The sequence below is a fragment of the Engystomops pustulosus genome, chromosome 8 (assembly GCF_040894005.1).
Source record: "Engystomops pustulosus chromosome 8, aEngPut4.maternal, whole genome shotgun sequence".
NCBI classification, from domain to species: Eukaryota; Metazoa; Chordata; class Amphibia; order Anura; family Leptodactylidae; genus Engystomops; species Engystomops pustulosus.
In genome coordinates, this window is record NC_092418.1 from 94,735,682 (window position 1) to 94,756,612 (window position 20,931).

Genomic DNA, 20,931 nt, shown 5'->3' on the forward strand with positions numbered 1-20,931 from the left:
AATAGTAGAAACCAGCAGTGAAGTACTTACATGAAGTGTATAGTCTGTGCTATGTGAGCACTAAGGGATAACAGCTTCCCTGTTGTGTAGATAGTTTTGGAGAGCAAAGAAGGGGGTTGCTGCAGAGGAGTCTATGATGAAGCTTGAAGTCCAGAGAGACACAAAGATGGTTCTGCAAAATTACAGACTGGGATGAAAGGACTGAAAGGGGACAGTTAAAACCTTTTATTCTTTGCAGGAAACTTCTACATCCCTAGATCTTAACAAACCAGTGTGTAGATACTCTATGGTCACACAGAGATGAGCAGCACTGTCGGACAGTTATTGTTTGGACAGTGTCAGCCAAGGAGGATAGCAAAGAAACCACTGGACAGAGGTTGTGAAAGTAATAGGCAAAGTTGTCCCATTTCCCAAGAGCTATTGATTTGTGGAATTAAAATTATCGGATTTGCAATTTAAACTTTAGAATTACTTTGCTCTAATTGGCTCTTGTGTACAAGTGTGTTGAGAGCAGGAACAGATGTACAAGGATTTCATAGGTGAAGTATAAAATTTGGCGGGTGGTTTGGGTGGCCAATGGCCCCCATAGAAGGCTTTGACCCCAGGCTGCCACTCAAACCACCTATACAGGCAGTTGAATTTGTATGTACCGTATTTTAGAAGGCGCACAAAAAATCCTTAGATTTTCTACAGAAATCAAAGGTGCACCTTATAGTCCAGTGCACCTTATATATGAACCTTACTTACAGACAACAGCTGCCTTGAACTGTGCACAAGTCTGCCACCTGCTGGTCATTCATCCTTATAATCAGGTGCGCCTTATAATCCGGTGCGTCTTATATATGAACCGTACTTACAGACAACAGCTGCTTTGAACTGTGCACAGGTCTGCCACCTGCTGATCATTCGTCCGGAAAATACTGTAAGTCGGAACTGTATATTTTATAATTGTAAACCCAACCAAAATTTTTTTGGTTTCTGTGACAATCGGATTTTAAAAATGTTAGATTATCATAAGAACCAGGATTAACAGTAACACTTTATAACAGAAACCTCTGATAACTGCTATTGCTGTTTATTGTAACCTGGGGCTACAGAACACTAAATCACCAACATCCAGAAGTCCGTTTGTAACTAGGGGTCGTATCTAAGTCTATTGCTCTTAACTAGGGGACCTCATATATTATAATCCACTGCTTAGTGCCACCCATCATTGCCCAAAGTCTGGCAGTGATGTCACTTCCACTTCAACTGTTGCCACTGAACCAGAACACCGGAGAGGGTGAGTATCTATTATTTTTATATATTATACGCATATATATGTTAATAATGTGAGATCCACTAATTTCCTATAGTTGTTTGACAAATTTTTGAATCTGATTTTGTTTTGAGATTGAATTGGAGTTTGTTTTGTTCTCTAATGTTGTACTTGCCCAATTTTAGAATAATTTGGAATTAAAAAATTTTCTCATGGCTGCACAACACATAGGAAGCTGTTAAATATTAAAGGCCAAAGCTGAGATCCTAAAATTCAGTCATCACTTTGGTTTTTAAAACCCGCTAGTCATAGAGACCCAAAAAATGTTTGCCCTGGGGTTATAATTATAACGTATACAGTTCCGACTTACATACAAATTCAACTTAAGAACAAACCTGCAGAACCTATCTTGTACGTAACCCGGGGACTGCCTATATATGGATTACAGGGCCCACAATGTAAAAGTTCTGTGTAAGGTACTGAATTCAGTTCTGAAGGCCTACAAATGCAGCTCAGGGCTACAAATACCAATACAAGAGAATTATACTTTATGAATACATTTATTGTGTTCATTAATTATATGATGTAAATGATTTTTCTCTGGCGGGTTATATAATTACTGGTTTGTAGAAACAAAAATATGTGCATTGTATTTTTTTTTTTGGTACAAGAAAATGAATGTAAGTTTGTTTGTTCGCCACCAGGGGGAGCTCTGTCTAAACTTATTCAAGTGCCTTGAGCTTTGATCTATGTTACGTTCTAGTTTCTTTTAAAGTTTTTACTCTTGCATATTTTTTTTTACATTTTTTTGATCACATTTTATTTAACTTTTTGCTTGCTGTCTGTTATATTCTCAGTCTACTAATATTACACTAATTTTCTTCTAAATATTTACTATATTTACTTTTTATACTCCATCATATGAATGGTTTTCTAGAGTTCTGTTATGGTGACGCTTCTCTTTATGGGGCTTTTGTTATTCAGAGGGTTTTAATGCTATAACCATGGATTGAAAAGCATCACAACCCATTATCTTATGTGCCGTGTCATGTATTAGCTCTTGATGCTACAATAAAGACTTCACGCCATTGGTGAGTGCTGCTTTTCTCTTTCTCCTATATTGACCTTGTGTTTTTAAAGGGTCTCTCACATTTTTATTATCAAAGGGTTACTAAACCTGGGCCTTTGTGTTTCTTAAGAACAGTGCAGTCTGCACCATGGGCAGTTTGCCTGTGTAGTGTGCAGGGGGGCGCCAGATTCAGGATTTCTGGCCCCGTTCTTCATGAATCTGGTGCTCCCTGCACTACTCCGACAGAGTGCATCACCTTTCTATTGGACTTTACATAAAAAAACCTGGCTCTATTTAGCACCGGAACGCCCCCTTCAGTGCAGAAATTTGAAGAATAGTATAGCCGCGCCATAAAACAGTCGCGTGCGACACATAAGTGGCACAGACATTTCTTAAAATCCATACAACGTGAGCAAGCCAAGCGATAAACACATTGGGGGTCATTTATCTTTTCCTTTCGTTGGTGTTTTTGCACCTATTTTTGCGCCTTTTTTGGAATGTTTTGCTTTATGGAATGTTATTCACTGTGTGTTGTGGCGCCCTATTTGTCATTACATTGCACCTCGTTACAGTTGTTTGCACACAAATAGTTATACTATTGCGCCTATAGGGGGCGCAAATAATTGCACAATAACACGCCAGTCCTGACCATGCTTAGGAAAGGCAATGGTATGATTTTTTTTTTAATAAGGCGCAAAAAAAATCCTTGCATTTGACAAAGAGCCAAAATGACAAAGACAAATGAGGTTCAAAAAATAGACGCAAAAAGAGCACAGACACGGGGAAAATAAGATAAATGACCCCCAGTGTGTTTGAAAAAGAAGGAAGCGCCCTCCTTTCTCCCCACTTTTATACTACAAGGACTGGTGCTTATTTAAAGGGGTTGTCCAGAGTTTGAAAACATTGCTGAATACATCCAAAAGCAGCTCCTCTCCATGGACAGTTTATGGTATTGCAGTTAAGCTCCATTCATTTCTATACAGCTGAGCTGCCATACCAGCATACACCATAGTCAGGTGTGGCGCTGTTTTTGGAAGAAAGCAGCCATGTTTTTCCGGGCAGCCCCTTTAACAATATATCTCATCTGTGGCCAGGTTCACACCGTGCTCCGTCAGAAAACCTGAAACTATAGATAAAACAAATGGCAACAGTCAAGAAAATCTTCAAACTTGTGGATTTCCAGGATCCATTGACTTTGTTGATTTGATATATTCAGATACAGTATGTCTGTCATTAACTTCTGTCATAAAAACATAAACCTTCAAGGTCTCCAGCTCTGTGTTGAGCACCATGTATAACATGTCAGATAGCTGTACATCACAGGAAATGTTCCCAGTCGTTAATGCCGTTTTCTGTGTTGATCACTCTTGCACCACAAGACATATTGCAAACCTGATTTTGATATGTGACATGGCCGCCTTTAGAGTGTTTTATCTCTTATTTCCAATTTGGCGGATATCAAGGTCTAGCCAAAAAGATAGGGGTGGGGATCAGATATGTCATTTTCTAATTTGTTTCTGAATTAAAAGGGAGGTCTGGGACCTTTGACTCTCCCTGTACAAAAGCATAACAATATTGTTTGGTGAATTTTCTGTTAATATCTCAGATGAGATATACTTAAAACCCATGACTTCACTATACTGGTAGATTGCTACAAAAGATAGTTCATACAGCAGTGAGTGTCCCATAGATTAAAAAAAACTAAATTGGGGCCCTCTAGATGGTTTTGATTCCGGTCTCAAAAACATCATCATCCTAGGACAGGAGTGCAGTGTTGGACTGTAGTTCTTTGGGTCCTTAACATAAATATATTCTGGGGGACAACCTTTTATTAGCCCTGAGAAATAGACCCTACCAACCTAAAAAGTTGTCTTCTATTATATCTCTGGGGAACAGTGTTAGGTTACAATCTAGTTCTGGTCTAGATCCTCTGGTTCTCCGGAGGGCCATTCCATCTCTGCAGGAGTGACTGATATACGTTGAAACCATCAATGGTAGAATGATGTCCCCAAAGACAGATGAACCAGATTTTGTTCCATCAGAATACCAGAACATCTTCTGGTGGGCCCCATGACACCAGTAGAAGACAACCCCCAAGAAAACTAGGCTCTATTATAGACCGCTTTGCTGATTTATCAGCTCAAATTAACGATATTTTTTATATTTAAAGATACTGTAATGGGCACATTTACTAAGAACAGTGCAGTCTGTACTATGTGCAGTTACCTGTATAGTGTCATATTCAGGATTTGTGGTGCCCGTTCTTCACAAATCTGGAGTTCCCAACACTTGCCCGACCTGTTTTTTGTTGGTGCACCTTTAACATTTGGCGTGCAACTCATTTCTGTCGGTCTTTGAATATAAATCTGGCGCACGGTCCTACTGTGTACACGCACGCCCATTAATGTACAGAAATTTGTGTTGCATAAAGAATAGCGCAGCCACGCCACAAAACGGTCACGTACAACACAAATGGACCCTTCTTAAATACCTGTGCAAGCAGTTTGCCCTAGAAAGAACCTGCAAAGTCCAATAGAAAATTGGAGCAAAGCCCTTACTAAATGTGCCCCTTTTAAAAGTGGATGTGTACACGTTCTGTATATTTGTAAGGTGGCCCCCAGAACCGTATTCCCTGGTGGGTCTAAGGTATCCCAGTTCCTCAGTGATTGGGTTCATGACTTTGTAGCCATGACTCCTATTGTCCTGTAGAATATTGACATTGGCCCAGATTGCCCCTATGGTAGGGTATATGACAACTTTGTGGAGAAAGAGGCCTGAAAAAGATAAAAATAAAAAATAACAAATGACACCAGGAAACAACTGTCAAGTCGAATCCTTTTTCCAAAAACCATCCATTTTATCTCAAGATTTGTATCATTTTCCATTATGCAGTACACAGCTCGTAGTTCAATCACATTATCAGTTAATCAAATGTCCGTCATCAGCTTTCACTCTTATTTCCAAAAGAGAAGAGAAAAAAAAACCTGAACCAAAAAAAAAATTTCCATTTGACATAGTAAAAAAAAAAAGAGCAGGTGCAGTCATTTTAATAGCAAGGCAAACCTACAAGTACATAACATATACTTCATATCCATAGAAATACAGCAAAATACCCAACAGATTACGAGGTGTCCTATTGCATTGAAAATGTAAATCACCCCAGGAAACAGAACACAGGCCCAAATCTGTCAAATAAAAAAGAATTAAAAAAAATTACATCTTTGAAGTCGAAATGATATTTGAGGTAATGTAAAACGCATTAAGTGCTGTTTGAAAAATGATGACTAAATTTGTTCATCTCCGTGAATTTTAATTCGGATCCCCCTTCCCAAAATTTTTTTTCACAGTTCTAGTGTTGACAATGAGTGCAAACAAATGGGAGTGAGGTGAGGAAGATGAAGGCTTGTTTTGATGGGTTGGGGGGGGACCGAGAAATACATTATGGTGGAGACTGCATTTGATGGACGGTCACTTTACAAAAATGAATCAGGATCCAGGACCTAGCAGCCAATCAGGATGCAGCTTTCATATTTCAACCAATCGGGACGCAGCTTTCATATTTCAAGACAGGCATTAAACAAAAGCTATACAGTGGGTGGTTGCTTTGGGCAACAGCGAGATTCTCTTGTAGATAGTTTCGCAAGTCAAGTTAATTTCACGGTTATTGAGGAAAATCTTCTCTTTTCAAAAATTAACCCCGCATTTTTGTCAGTATCCCCACAAATATAAGAATTTCTAAAGAGTATGCCAATATGAAGCATGAATGATAAACTAGACAGTCAAGAAGTCCTCGATGAAGGTGCATCTCGTTAGTGTAGGTTTCCCCAAGTATAGATTTTAAAAGGGATGTCTGGATTTCAAAAACATGGCTGCTTTCTTCCAAAAACAGCACCACATCTGACCATGGTTTGTGCTGGTATTGCAGCTGTAATGAGTGAATTGCTTATATGCAATACTACACACTACCAATGGTCAGGTGTGGAGCAGTTTATGGAAGAAAACAGGTCGGTTTTCTAACCATCTTCCATGTACCATGTGAAGGGGTCATGTTGTTGGCCAAGTGGTGGTGGCCAGTCATTGAATGGTTTGACAAGGGGGAACCCTGGCCGCATTGTTATCCACAATCCGAAAAACAAGGAACCTATTTCTCAGTTGTGGCCCACCACCTATTCAAAAGTGGTGTCTGGTTATGGAGCTCCACCATCTTGAAGTAATGGCGCTGAGCTTGAAAACCCCCACATAATGCCGAATACTGGGACTAACCTTAAAAGCATGATAATTTAAGCTTCATTCAAAAACATTAATTTAATCTTTGTTACAGGAGGTCCGCTTTAATCCATCGAAATGGGAGCAGCACCTAGTGAATCTATCAGTTGAGGCCCATAGAGGAACAGTGTGGGGGGCTCTCTATGAATCTTAGGCCTGTTGCCCATGAGCGAGTTAGTTCCTACATTCCAGTGTGCAGGATTTACCAGACAGAACCCTAAACTGACATTAAGTTCAGTGATTTTAGGTTTCATCCCGACACATCAACACATGGAGTAAGTTCGTTGGAACAAACTCATTCATGGCAAATAACCCGTATAATGCACTTTAGACTTAGAGCCCCTCTATAGAGGCAGTTTCTGAAGACAGCAGCTCCTTAATCTCATGTTATTATCAGAACGGCTCCCTACCACTCCCGGAATGTTCTAATAACCTGCAGGCGGCTTCCTGGAAAGGTCATATTCCTTGGATTATCATGACCTTAATATTGGTTGATCTTATGTAAACTTGTGTACACACCAGGAAACTCAAGTTCCAGGCATCACACGTACCCATGAGCTCCTGTTTATGTGTCACAGGGTAAGAAAGTAGTATTTTGGCTTACGTTGAGGTGGGTTTTTTTTACTTTTTTTCTATATGATGTGCCACCACAAATATATATTATATATATATATATATATACTTTTATTTTACTGTGGTAAAGCAGCAGGTTTGAATATACTCCCAAGGCCTGTTGTACACCAGTATCATGAGGTGACCAAAGCAATGGTGAAATCTGTTGGGTGCATAGTCTACACGAGCTGAAAGTCTTGGTTGCCAGTGTACTATCAAAGACAGGGCCACCACGGTGTCATATGTGGAAAATGGATCTTAGTACCCTTCATGTACCAGGACCACATGCTCATGACACATCCCAACCAACCACGTCGGCCTCCACCCAGTTGTTATGAGATCAGCCGATTTTGAGAATGGGGTGGGATACAGGACACTAAGCAGCCTCCACCCCGATAGCTTCAAACTGTTTCAGTGAGGTGAGGGGGCATCTTGCCGTCTTATTTGCTTATAAACTGGTGTAACAGTTTTAGCCATATTATATGTATAGGTTTCTTACTTCTACCATTTTCTCCAGTCATATCAACCACTTGAGATACAGTATAAAGTGCATTAGTATGTGCTTTTCATGCTTCTCCAGAACCGGTCTAGAAGATGCAACCTCCATACAAAACACAATAAGCATTAACCATATAATCACAAAAAAGCCATGTATGAAACAAGATACTAGATGTGCAGGTAGCACAATATTTTGTGTACTTGGGTATACATATATTTGTACATTTCAGGTTGGGCTGTAGGCGGATTAGGAGTCTAGAGACTCCCACTGTGAGATGTAAAGGGCATTCAAAGTGATTGACCGGGGAAATGTCAGTGACCACAAGAAGTGAAAGGCTCCAGTGACAAATGACACTTGGACCCTGCACCGTTATTCCTGTAAAGGTCAACCCTTCTTAATTTAAGTAAATTACACTGCTCGGACAAATTAGATGAAGGAGCCTGTATGTCACCTCATTGTTAGAAAACAGACTAAATCCCTTAGATATCTTCTCATATACTGATGGTGCAGGTCTATATTATACTAGAGGTCCAGGCATGAAAAAAAACTATTTTTTGACTGAGTTATTGTTTGGCAGACTTGGTCCTTCGGTCACCCCGATTTACTAGGTAAAAACCAGTATAAAGCTGCTTTCAAGCAAACAGTTTTTGTCGATGGTCCATGTGGTGGCCATTCCAGGGAACAAACACTGCCCATCGTAGTTATATGGAATCCTTGCCGTACTGCAATCACCTGTACTGCACAGTTGTCCATTGGGATGCAGGAAATCCTTGCATCATATATATCTATACCCTGGACAGTGCTCGATCCATGAATTCCAACAATCACACAGTTCATGTTTTGTGGACTGAGCACATTCTTCTGAAGCAAACCTTACCGAACTGAAATACTGCATTATAGGGGTGATCCTCTCGCTAGGAACCCCATCCAAAGTGAAGAACAGACGGCATCCTTAACGATGTAGGACCTATCCTATTTTCTACTTTGAAGTCAACCCATTGATTAAAATCGACACCTTGTAATGATATGGAGATGTTGGAGGGGGAAGTTATGATCTCTTACCCCCACGTTTCCACATTAAGGAAACCCTAAGGGATTGTCTGAAGCAGAGATTTTTTTTTTTTTAAAGGGAAACCCTCAGGAATACAGAAACCACACCCTTTGATATGCATATTGCAATTTATGATACTACTGGGTTCCCCTTGTAAGAGAAGACCAATTTTAGAGACTCCCTAATGACAGCAGTGTACAGCCCCCCTATAGAACTGAGATCTGTACGGTAAGATGGAGCACCCCCTAGAATTATTATCTGGCTTAGAAGTCAGGAGCTTGATCTACCCTCAGCAACAGCCATAAAAGTAGTGATAATTACATGAAATTAGGATTAAGTGAGAGGTATTTAAGTTGAAATGCAGGATTTTTGGGAGATAAAACTTCTTAGAAATAATGAACGTGTGCATGTAAGACCAATGACAATGTATCAGCAGCATGAACAAGCATCAAGAGGAAAAAAACCCAAAAAAACACCAAGACTTTGGAGGTTAGTGGTATTTCAGTGTTGGACCTATGCCACATGGGACATTATTCTTCAACACTGACCCAAATACAGTAACTTTACAGCATCAGAGGCAAATGATGGAAGAAAACTCTGTTTCCAGGATTGTCTGACAGCTATTAGTCTTGTATATATTAACCCTGTCTAGTCAAACCCCCCAATATCTCAATTATCTTGTGGGTACAATATATTGAAGTCTCTTAAACCAATCATCTTGTAGCTTAAAACATGTCCTTATGTTAAAAAAAAAAAAAAAAAAGTAGGGAAGAGGGAGCACGTATGATACATACAAGTTTCATAAATAAATCACAACTATATTTTAATCACAAAATCACTAAGTATTTTTTTTTAATATTATCTAGGCTTCAAGTGTCGATACTGATCACAGGCTTGTTGGAGTTGGACTAAAAATCCCAAAATGGCAATTATGGGGTTTATAGTTTAACCACGAAGAACAAAGCCAAGGGTGATTCCCCCAGGTAGAGACTAGATTTCGGTAGCCTCCTCAGAAGAAGGCCTCCATCGAAATATATATTGGTTAACATATTGAAATTGACATTTCCTAACTAACAAATCTCTTCATAGGCCTGAAGCATTGGTAAACAGTGTTGTTGTGCAGTGCCATGGTCATGAGGACGTAAAAAGAGAACCTTAAAGTAGGACTAAGAAGAAAGGAAGTTCATCTCCGTTTGGTCCGTGGTCAAAAATGGTTAATTTTTTTGTAGCAAATTAATAAATTACAATGAAAGGAGATTAGCAAGTTCATGATTTGTAAGATAGACCCAGTTAAACTGGTACCGTCTCCACCACAGGAGCTTTCATGCAATCCTCATGAAGTTTGCTGGTCTCCGATATGGTATTTTCATTCAGAAGTTCCGGAACATGGTGGCCACCACCATTTAAGTTTGATACATATCCATCAGTTGAGGAATTTTTTAAATATGACCGAAACCCTACTGGAGGGAGACTTGACCGATGTTCTGGGTACAAAGTATTGCAGTGACCATTGTTGTCATTTTCAGAAGAAGCACAGCAGACTATCACCGATGGACTTGTTACAGGGTAATGAGAACTGGTGTAGCCTTCACCAGATTGCCTGGAATAGTCAACAAACTGCTCAGGTCTCATATTGTAAGGTACCAAATTTGCAGTGCCATTTTTCACCGTATCTTGTTCCGAGTAGGTGTCAGTCATTTGATTCATGGCACCAGAATTATGGTTGTCTATTTGGTAATACATTTGTGAGGTGTTGGCGTAATATTGAGAATTTTTTAAGTGGTTTTCATGCATTGAATTGGCATCTGAATAACAGAGGACTGAAGGTACAGACAGGTTGTCTTCACGAGATCCCTCATTAAAGTCATCCGATTTGTCACCATCGTCGTCATCATCCTCATCGTCTTCACCGTCATCTTCATCGTCTTCATCTGAATCACTTTGTGCTAAACTTTGTGTGCTGGAGTCAGTTACTCCACTGCAATAACTACTACCATCATCTTCCTCTTCTTCTTCACCACTGCAGTCCAGGTGCTCGGAATTCTGAAAGTGCATCATTGCAGATTGAGGATTTGTTTCAATTTCAAAATTTTCTCCAATGGAATATTCTACAGGGTGGCCAGTCTGTACCATGGAACTGGCAATTGAGCCAACATCACTATGGCAACCATTGGCTGCAGACAGCTGCTGTTCTTGATTTTTCTCCAGCTCGAGCTTCATGATTGTGTGCAAAAAATGTGTCCTTACACGGATAGGGTTAAATTCTATCCGTCCTGATGTATTGCTGCATCCTCCTTTGGAACATCCACAAGGAAAAGACATACGATCCACCTTTTAAAGAAAATAAAAGAAGACAGCAAATCCATTATTTTCTTCATGTACAAATAATATGCCCAAGTTTTTCTGTTTCATTAAAAAAAAAACTTGTATTTTAGAGTCACGTCAATGTGCAAAGGCTCGTCCACACATCATACAATTCAATATTATAAAGATATATATACGTTTCCATTTACACAGAGTTCACTTTATTTCGGAGCTATGAGAAAAGTCATTTTATCAAATTTTAGTACCAGATGTAGCATGGAATAGGACCAATTATAGGTCACAGAGATAACCAGAGATATTTATGATTAAGAGTAGGGATGAGCGGACAATGTAAGGTCCAGGTTTGGTTGAACCTGAAGGTTATGTACCTTTCCCGAATGCTCAGCCCCCGGGTAACACCCAAGATTGGTAGTGCCACCCATCACGGGTGTTACCCTTCAAATGCTGGCGGCATAGGCGCATGCGCACTGCCATTTTCTGGAGAATAGCTGCTTCCCGGTGATGTTACAGGGATCCTTTGGAAAATTTTCAGCAGGTGTTAATGGTGGGGGAGGGGTGAGCCACATGCCAAACCTCTTGCTCAAGTCCCGATTTGGGTTTGGTGACCCGAACCCCAAGTGTTGGGCATGGATCTGAACATTATGGCTTTGGGTCTGCTCATCAGTAATTACTAGTCATACCTGGCACTCTTGACTTAAACAGCTCATCTGATCAATAAAAAGTAATCCAGGAGGGGACAAGGAAATCTGTTCCTTCTGGAATAGATATACAGGTTTGGTTTTAATCCTGCATCATTTGGTTACCTTGTAAGGCAGCACCCCTTACCATCAAGCATGAATTTCAGGAAGCCTAAGATTTGTTTTCCTTATCCCATCCTGGAAAACTTATTTGCCATTTCCCAGAATCCTCTAGTGGAGCATCAAGTGCTATAATTCACTCACACACCTGCAAGGTGGCCTTAATTGTCAAAGTATTATTATCCAATACAGTTAAAGCCACCATCCCATGTTTGATGGTTGATATATTTCTGGATTATACTGTGTCTAGTCTACCGTTCAGCTCATGTACATTTAATGTTTTCCATTTACCAATCTCCTCTTTGTGTTGTATAAATTAGTAAGCCTAAAAACAGTCTTCAAGGTAATAAAAAGTGATGGCCTTGTGCATGGACCCATCAACTGCACTGGAATCAACAGAGTTTCAATCAAGTGCTCTTTCACATAGGCATTGTTTTTCACGTGGTTCAGTGATTTCCTTGGATGCCGCACAAAGCCATATAATATTGGCTTGTGTTTACACTGTAAAGTTATCTGTGGAAAAAATTATGACACGTGTCCTATTTTTTTTCACCGATGCGGATCACAAAAGGAAATAAAAGTCTGTGGGTCCGCAAAAAAATCCAAACTGATTCAACTTTTTTTTTTTTTTTAATTGAGGACGCTGAAAAACCAGGTGTGATGTTTTCAAAGCAATGTTAAACCTTCAGGTTTCTTTTGTGAACACAGAGACAAAACGGATGCATCACAGAGACAAAATGGCAGAAAAACAGAGACAAAATGGATTGGATACGCAACTAAAATTGAGCACCAACGCCAATGTGAAAGAGCCCTTAAAAAGAGGTCAATAACCCTTCGTCAGTTGTATATTAATGTAGGACGCCACCATGGACATGGACTCTAGCACAACCAGAATGCCACCATGTTAGTTCCTTATGATAAATTGAAAAATATGGTTTCTACCTGGGAGGAGCTACCTTTGCTACAAAGATACATTAAGAAATTGGCACCAAATTCAGAAAAGATTAACTTCTTTGGGAAAAACAGCAGCTAACAGATCCATGTATTCTAGCTGGCAGTTAAAAATGTAGTTAAAAAAACAAAAATAAAATGTATAGCAAAAATTTCTCGCAAACAATAATAAAACAATAATTTTTATTAATTATTTTTATTATAAAAACAAAGCAATTGCATCTAGAATGGGCTTCGTCTAGCCACTCACCTGACATTTTATACCCGCAAGGCTGCAAGTGCATGTTTCAGGATCGCAAAATATTCTGCAGTCACAACCACAATCTTCTCTAGACAGACGGATGGCTCGCAGCTCATGTTTTTCTTCCACATCGATCTTCTTCACCCCAGACGCACGCAGCAAGGCCCTCCGCTTCTTTGTTGGCAGAGGTTGTAGAAAGAAATACTCGTCTACTTCGGTGTTATCCAAGTCAATGTCATCATCTGAAATATCATCTAGAGTGAGGATGTTGGCTTCTTCTGACTCGATTGTGCCATTTTTAGTTATCTGAAAGAAAATTGAAATGCAGGGTGTGAAAAATATTTACAGGTCAATGAACAGATCGCTGACTTATAATAACCCAGCAAAAATTACCCTTTCGCAGCCTGTGCAATTTCTTCTAATTTTAGTGACTATACAGTACAACGACTATTTTCATTGAGGAAAATATCTGGTGTATATTTGATAAGGTTTTTTTTTTTATTATTAATCCCTGGAAGGGAGTAAAGATAATTGGGACCCAAATATTCTGTATTTGTAGTATATTATAGAATACAGTGGGGATTAAGCTCCAATTTTAACCCCCCCCCCCCCCCCCCCTTGTCACTCTACCGGAGCCTCTTATGTCCAGTTTGCTCCTCTACGCTCTACCTGGTTAGACCTAGTCAGACCTGGTGGGGATTTCGGCAATACTCTCTGCCGCCATAATAAATACGGTGGGCCGGGGTGTTCAATTTTGGGGCTTTTTACATACCTTGTCCACCAAAAAAAACTGGTGGAAAAGGGATGTTAAAGACCCCACAATACACCAATAAAATATTATAATACCATATGTTTGGAAGGCTTTCTAATGACAAATGTTAAACGCAATACACATTAGTACATAGGGAATCGTTTATACGATCTTCAAAATTATGTCATGATTTCAGTTCAGAACCAGTAGGTCAGTCTGGATAACAAGGTACAATTATGAAATCAAGACGAAGAAAAACCCTCCAAACACAAAACATGCCATGCAATAGGGCTGGTTCCAAATTTTAATAGGCCCTTGGGCGACAGGGCCTCAGTGGGCCCCTTTGCAATCAACTCAGGTGGTGGAATTTAAAATTCAGAAACTAAGAAAAACAGTCCAGTGTTAACTAAAATATTCCTCAGTTTATCATCCTAAAAAGCACCCTCATGGGTTATTTTATCTAAAGCCCCCACATAGGCTTCTGGGGACTGAGATTGGGTCATGTGGGCCCCTCCAGCAGCTCTGAGCCCCGACACTTGCCCAGGTATGCCGGGTGCAGGCATCGGCTCTGATGTAATTTGGGACTGTCACAATACCCTTGAAAATGCAACTCTGTTCGATGGCAGAGAACATCTATACTGTTCTGCCACATGGGACATCTTTGGCTTGATGCTATTAACAACATTAAAGTAAAAACTTGACATTGCAACTTTTTGGTAAAACAGAGGATTATTTGGCTCCCAATGAAAATACAGGCTAAAAGTTGTAAGTCATATCAACACAAAGTTCACAATGATTTGCTGAAGTATTGTTTACTTTATGAGAGTATATTACATTTTTTTTTTCTTTTTTGTTAATTTGTTTCCTACTTAAATTCAAAAATGCCATTTGAGGACCTCTCAGGAGCTGACACAAATTAATAATAATGAGCTTATTTGCATAGCAATGGCCTCATTATCTTGCTGACTTCTGAGAAATAATACGGTTGGAATCTTAATGCGTTTGCTGCAAATGCTGGATTTCCTCTCCGGTGGATACTGCAGACATGTTGCCTAATAAACATCGCCTCCTTCAATTTCAAGTATCTTGGATGTCACATTTGGGAATTTATACTCCAAATCAACATTAGAGTAATGCATGCTGCTTAGCCCTGCAAAAATCCATCCGTGGGTAACATCAGTTTAATATAGTGCATAGGGGGAAGAACATGAAGATATAGTAGAACCACTAACCTCACGTTGTATCTCCTCATCTACACACAACTTCAAATGTTATTTTTAGGTCTATAATTTGGTGACTATGCTTTTCTACAGAGACTACCTCTTTGTTCATGGCATTTATTTGCAAAAAAACAACCCTGACTATGCACAATATTGTCTGATGACCAAGATACAAAATGTCAACCACGTCCACCATGTTGCAGGTGGAACCATTTCATGTGTTGCCACCTCGTGCTTTCCCCTCTCCTCCACACTATTAACTCTTTTCTCCTCCTCTCTTCCAGTCATGTGCATTGAGCAGGCAGAGGAGGGAGGAGAATGGTGTGGAGGAAAGGAAAAATGCATTGAGGAGACCGAGACACAGGCACACAGGCTGCAGCTGGCAGCATTCAGAGTTATTTTTTAAATCAGCATAGCAAAGACTACTGGAACCAGTCATCAGCTAAAAATGACATTCCTGGTGATGGTTTTGCTTTAAATATACATAAAGTACTATATAGAGCCATTGCACAATTCAACCTTAGGCTAGCCTTGACACCGAAGGGTGCCAAAACAAATTTGACAACATAACGTAATGTTTTATTAGGTTACTTTCTGCTGACAAGTTCCCACACACCAATATTCCTTTCATCACATGGTGTATTGCAATAATCCAGAAAATAATATTTGAAGAGAGATTTAAAACGGTTGTGTAAAATCATGAAGGAGGAGAGCTTAGCCCTGAAGCCAAGTTCCTCCAGCCTCTGAATGTCACTTTTGCTATAACGGATATCTCTGGGTGCAGAGGCATAGGAGACCAGCTTTCGGGAAGTCTGGTGAATGATATCAAACCACCACCATAAAGGGCCATGAAAGAAACAAAATCTGAATGTGCTAAGCTGCTGGACACTGGGTTGTCCATTAGGAAAATTTCAACTGACAGGTTCTCTTTAAACCCCTTGATTTGTTGAGGAGCACAATATATGCTTAGTAGAGTGTACATTAAATTTTCAATGCAATTTGGACATTTAAAATCAACCACGTAGCTGGAATAAATATGATGCCAATGCACAACAGGAGCATGTGCGACCACCAACACTGGCTGTGAGGTGGACACAGAAATAAATGATTGCATCTTTTTTTTTTTGAGGGGGGGGGCAATACATATTCATGGGGCAACAATAACAACTTCTGCACATTGTTTGGTAATCCAAACTATGTGAATTCGAAATTCTGCGGATGAGGGCGGAATATAGAATTACAAAAAGTTGTATTACCTTCTGTTTTAGAGCGTTGAGTTTTTCTTCTCTTAGATGGTCTCTTAACATCTCTTTATGCAGTCGATCCTGCTCTAAAGCAAACTCTCCCAGAGTGTACTGACGAACGCTGTTGTGACGGCTAGACATCCCCAAGGTGCTTCCCCCTTGACTGGGCACACTCGTAAACCCTTGCCTCCTAGTGAAGTAATACACTGTGACACAGTTGAAGCGCACATTCTTGGCTCGGAGTCGCTTCTCTCTCTTTAGAATGGACGATGCTGGAAAAGATATTAAAAACAAATGAAGTTGTTGTTTTTTTTATTAGCTTAGAAGAGCAAGTTTAAAAAACAAGTAAAAAATAAAAATAAAAAAAAAGTAATGACAAAAATCTTTGTCCCTAAAGTTTGCCCCTAAAATGGAACCGACTGTCTGGACCATACCTTATAAAGCAGTATAACAGACCATGGGGGTCATTTAGGCTTTTCCTAAGCATGGTCAGGGGGCAACAACACACGGCGAATTGAGATGTAACATTTTAAAAACCCAGCAAAATAGGCGTAAAACAGCCATTACACAGCAAAAAGGCACAAAAACACCAACAGCAAGGAAAAGAAAAAAAGATTTAAAAAATGACCCCCTATAACTTCTTCGCGATGCTTGTAATATTTTTTCATAGGCAGATTAGCAACACAAACTAAGAGCACACCTCCTGCTTTATCTGCTCTGCCGCCTACGTCACGGCGGGTTTGTATACAATTCTTGCGCATAGGCAGTAGCTTCGAGACACCATCAGCCTCAAAAATGCAAAGCCAACAGCGGGCCAGAGCTACAGTGCACACGCGGGAATTGGATACAAACTGGTGGCGAGGTAGGAGGCATAGTGGATGCTGTGGGGGGGCTCGCAATTGCTTCTGCAACCAGAGCCAGAGGAGCTTTGGTGATGCCCCCAGCGCATTTGCAGCTGATTTGCACATTTTTAAAACTTAATTTTTATGAAAAAGACTCATTGAAGAAGTATTACAAGGTCAGATTTAGCATAAGGGTGCAAAGAGGATGCAATCTATGATCTACTTCATATGGTCGTGATCCTTACGGTAGATTTCCTTTAAGGGTTTACTTTCTGAAGCAGTAACCGCAGTTGACAGCCAGGATGAGGTACAGTAGAAATGAAACATCTTTCAATTATTGTCAGTAGTGATGTAATGATGGGTCAGTGTTATCTATATAGAGGTCATTGTACAGGGAGGGGGAGGAGATAAGCTGTGACATCATCTATTGTCAGTAGTGATGTAATGATGGGTCAGTGTTATCTATATAGAGATCATTGTACAGGGAGGGAGAGGAGATAAGCTGTGACATCTATTGTCAGTAGTGATGTAATGATGGGTCAGTGTTATCTATATAGAGGTCATTGTACAGGGGGGAGGAGATAAGCTGTGACATCATCTATTGTCAGTAGTGATGTAATGATGGGTCAGTGTTATCTATATAGAGGTCATTGTACAGGGAGGGGGGAGGAGATAAGCTGTGACATCATCTATTGTCAGTAGTGATGTAATGATGGGTCAGTGTTATATATATATATATAGAGGTCATTGTACAGGGAGGAGGAGATAAGCTGTGACATTATCTATGGTCAGTAGTGATGTAATGATGGGTCAGTATTATCTATATAGAGATCATTGTACAGGGAGGGGGAGGAGATAAGCTGTGACATCATCTATTGTCACAGTGAAAAAGAAGATTAATCAGTGTTGAAAGTGACATGGGAAAAAAATGTAAGAACAATGTATTTGATTTTTTTTTTTTAGAGAAATAGTGGGAAAAATTTAAAATTTTCCAGCTACAGTTTACCACCCCCCCCCCTCTATTAAAATACAAAAATAGCACGTTGGAATGAAACAAAAATATTGTTTTGTTTGCAGGCGCTCGTATTATAAAATAGGAAGTAAAATTAAAAATGTAAACAGTTTGTTTTCACAGTTCACAATGTGCTATTCACAGAACAGCTGGCGGCAGTAAAGCATTCATCCATTTTTAAGCCTCTTGTTTCACATGGGTGACTGCATGACTTCAGAGGAAAAAAAAAAAAAAGACACAAAAACATAGCAGGGTCAACGAAGGAATCCCACAACCAGAGCAGCTGACTGGAAGGAATAATTAGTCCACCACGATCTGCATAAAACGCTTTCATTAATAGACCTAATTAACATTTTTTTCTTCCTTAGACAACATAAAGACACCCTTCAAGAGCCATACACAAGCGATAAGACGGAGGTAATTAGCAGCCTGGCAAAACGGGAACCACTTAAAATTATGGCCTTGGTATTCTGTTTTTGTTGAGTTATTTTTAAAATAAAAAGAGCCAGCATGGGACTTTAAAGCCGTACAAGGAGGAGGAATATTATATTTAAAATTTAGAAAAAAATAAAAAAAAAGAAGATTATAAGGTTTAAAAACCTTGATAAATGTAAAAAAAATGATAAATCTGCCCCAGGCCAGAAATCCCCTAGTAATACTTCCCTCTCCCACACTATAAACTTTTATTCCAGTTTGCATAAAACTTGGGCCACCTTCAACCAAGCGCACATGGCTATAAAATCACAAATGCACAACATAAATAATAATAATAATAATTATTATTCATATAGCGCACACAGATTATGCAGCGCTGCACAAATCATGACAAATTGGTCCCAACCAGTATGTTTTGGAGTGTGGAAGGAAACCGGAGTACCCAGAGGAAACCCACGCAAACACGGAGAGAACATACAAACTCTTTGCAGATGTTGACCTGGGCGGGATTCAAACCCAGGACCCAAGCACTGCAAGGCAGAAGTGCTACTCACTCAGCCACCGTGCCACCCATAAATAAATCAATACCCTCATTATTCCTAGTCTGCGACAAACCATCTAGATATCCAAATCCATTTCTATCTATTATCGAAGAGCAGACCAGAAACGTATACCAGGGTCAGGCTTCGGCTCAAACCATTAGAGGGAGGATGTACAGTATAAAAATCCACTGACTGATTGACAAGTTTGTGTCATTAGTCTTGATGTCCATTTAGGCCACTTTTATATAAGTGTGGAAGGAAATTTAAAGTGGCTTTGGTGGCAGGCACAGTAGCTGGTGTTTCCAACAATTTAAAAGGAAATCTACCACCAGTCCAGGATGAAGGATTGTAAACCAAGCACACTGACATACTGGTGTGTGCCCCCTCTGGTAGGTTCCGCTCTTCCTTAAGCCTTTTTATGCCCTTGTTTTTAAGAAAAAATGCTTTAAAAATATGCAAATGAGCCTGAGGGGCTCAAAGCTCTATTAACACTAATGGAGGTTCATTTGCATAATTTTAAAAGGTTTTTTTGTAAAAACCAGGGCATAATCAGCTAACAGAACAACGGCTCATGCCGAAGGCAGCATATACCAATATGTCAGTGGGTTTGGTTTACAATCCTTCTTCTTGGTGGTAGATGTCTTAAGTGTCATACAATGCTGATGGTTTCATTTTCAGAAGAGTCTTGGGAAGTTTTTATTGAAAGGGCTTATCCACACCATCGTGGTTGGTCAACAACTGTGTGGTGGCCGAATTTCACAGACTGAACACAAATCAGAGGACATGACTGAGCATTATAGTAATATATGATAAAAGGAGGTTCATCCATCTTGAATTTCCTTTTTTTATCCCTTATTTTTGCAAAATTTTTTGGCACATTTCATACATTTACTCCTAAATTTCCAACTTTTCCACTCACGTAGCTAAACAAGAATTTTTAGGGTTCCATCTGATATAAGCTTTAAAATCCAGATGTGGACTTATGAAAAAGGTCACAATTTAGGTGCAAATCGAGGTTAAAAAGTTGCAAATCAACTCCAGTTCTGACCAGGTATAGGAAAAACCAGTATCTCTATGTACTTGGCCGCATTAATGTTTCCTTTAAAGTACTACCAGTGGTTCTGTCCCTGTCCCCATAGCATGATGCTGCCCCCACCATGTGTCACTGTTTTTTGGCAGGTGTTGAGCAGCGCCCGATTTTATCTTGATCTCAGAATCTTATGTCTCATAGTCTGGAAATCCTTAATGTGATTTTTATGTGAAGGGTTAGAGTGACAATGGACTTTGTGGAACTTTCTCCCAGCTCCCTCCTACATCTCTGGAGCTCAGCCACAGTGTTCTCCTTTATCTCTCTCACCAAGGCTCTTCTCCCACGATTGCCTAGTTTGGCTGGATGGCCAGGTTGAAGAAGAGTTGTGGTCATCCGAAACTTTGTCCAATTAAGGATTTTGGAGACCACTGTGCTCTTAGGAACCTTGAGTGCTGCAGAAATTATTTTGTACCCTTGTCCAGATCTGTGCCTTGCCACAATTCTGTCTTTGAGCTCCTTGGGCAGAACCAAATGATTCTCATGTGCTCTGGCATGCACTGTGAGCTGTGAAGTCTTATATAGACAGGTGTGTGTTCCTTTCCTAATCAAGTCCAATCGTTTTAATTAAAAACTTCAATTAAGGTGTAGAATCATCTCAAGGAGGATTACAAAAAAAAAAATGGACAGCATGTGAGTTTCAGCAAAAGGTCTGAACACTTATGGCCATGTGATATTTCAGTTATTCTTGTTTAATAAATTAGCAAAAATATCTACATTTCTGGGGGT

The 20,931-nt window shown here is 39.8% G+C and overlaps 1 protein-coding gene across 2 annotated transcripts in view; it reads right to left on the reverse strand.

Annotated features, from left to right (window-relative positions):
* Nucleotides 1–5,150: 5,150 nt before the first annotated feature.
* The window catches only part of CSRNP3 (cysteine and serine rich nuclear protein 3), a 76,082-nt gene continuing 60,301 nt past the window's right edge, over nucleotides 5,151–20,931 (reverse strand). For both annotated transcript variants that reach the window (XM_072121836.1, XM_072121835.1), the window contains exons 3-5: nucleotides 16,297–16,556; nucleotides 13,079–13,375; nucleotides 5,151–11,086 (exon numbers count right to left, since the gene is read on the reverse strand). In XM_072121836.1, the coding sequence (XP_071977937.1) occupies nucleotides 10,046–11,086; nucleotides 13,079–13,375; nucleotides 16,297–16,556 (1,598 nt within the window). In that variant the 3' untranslated portion in view covers nucleotides 5,151–10,045. The remainder of the gene's footprint in view (nucleotides 11,087–13,078; nucleotides 13,376–16,296; nucleotides 16,557–20,931) is intronic.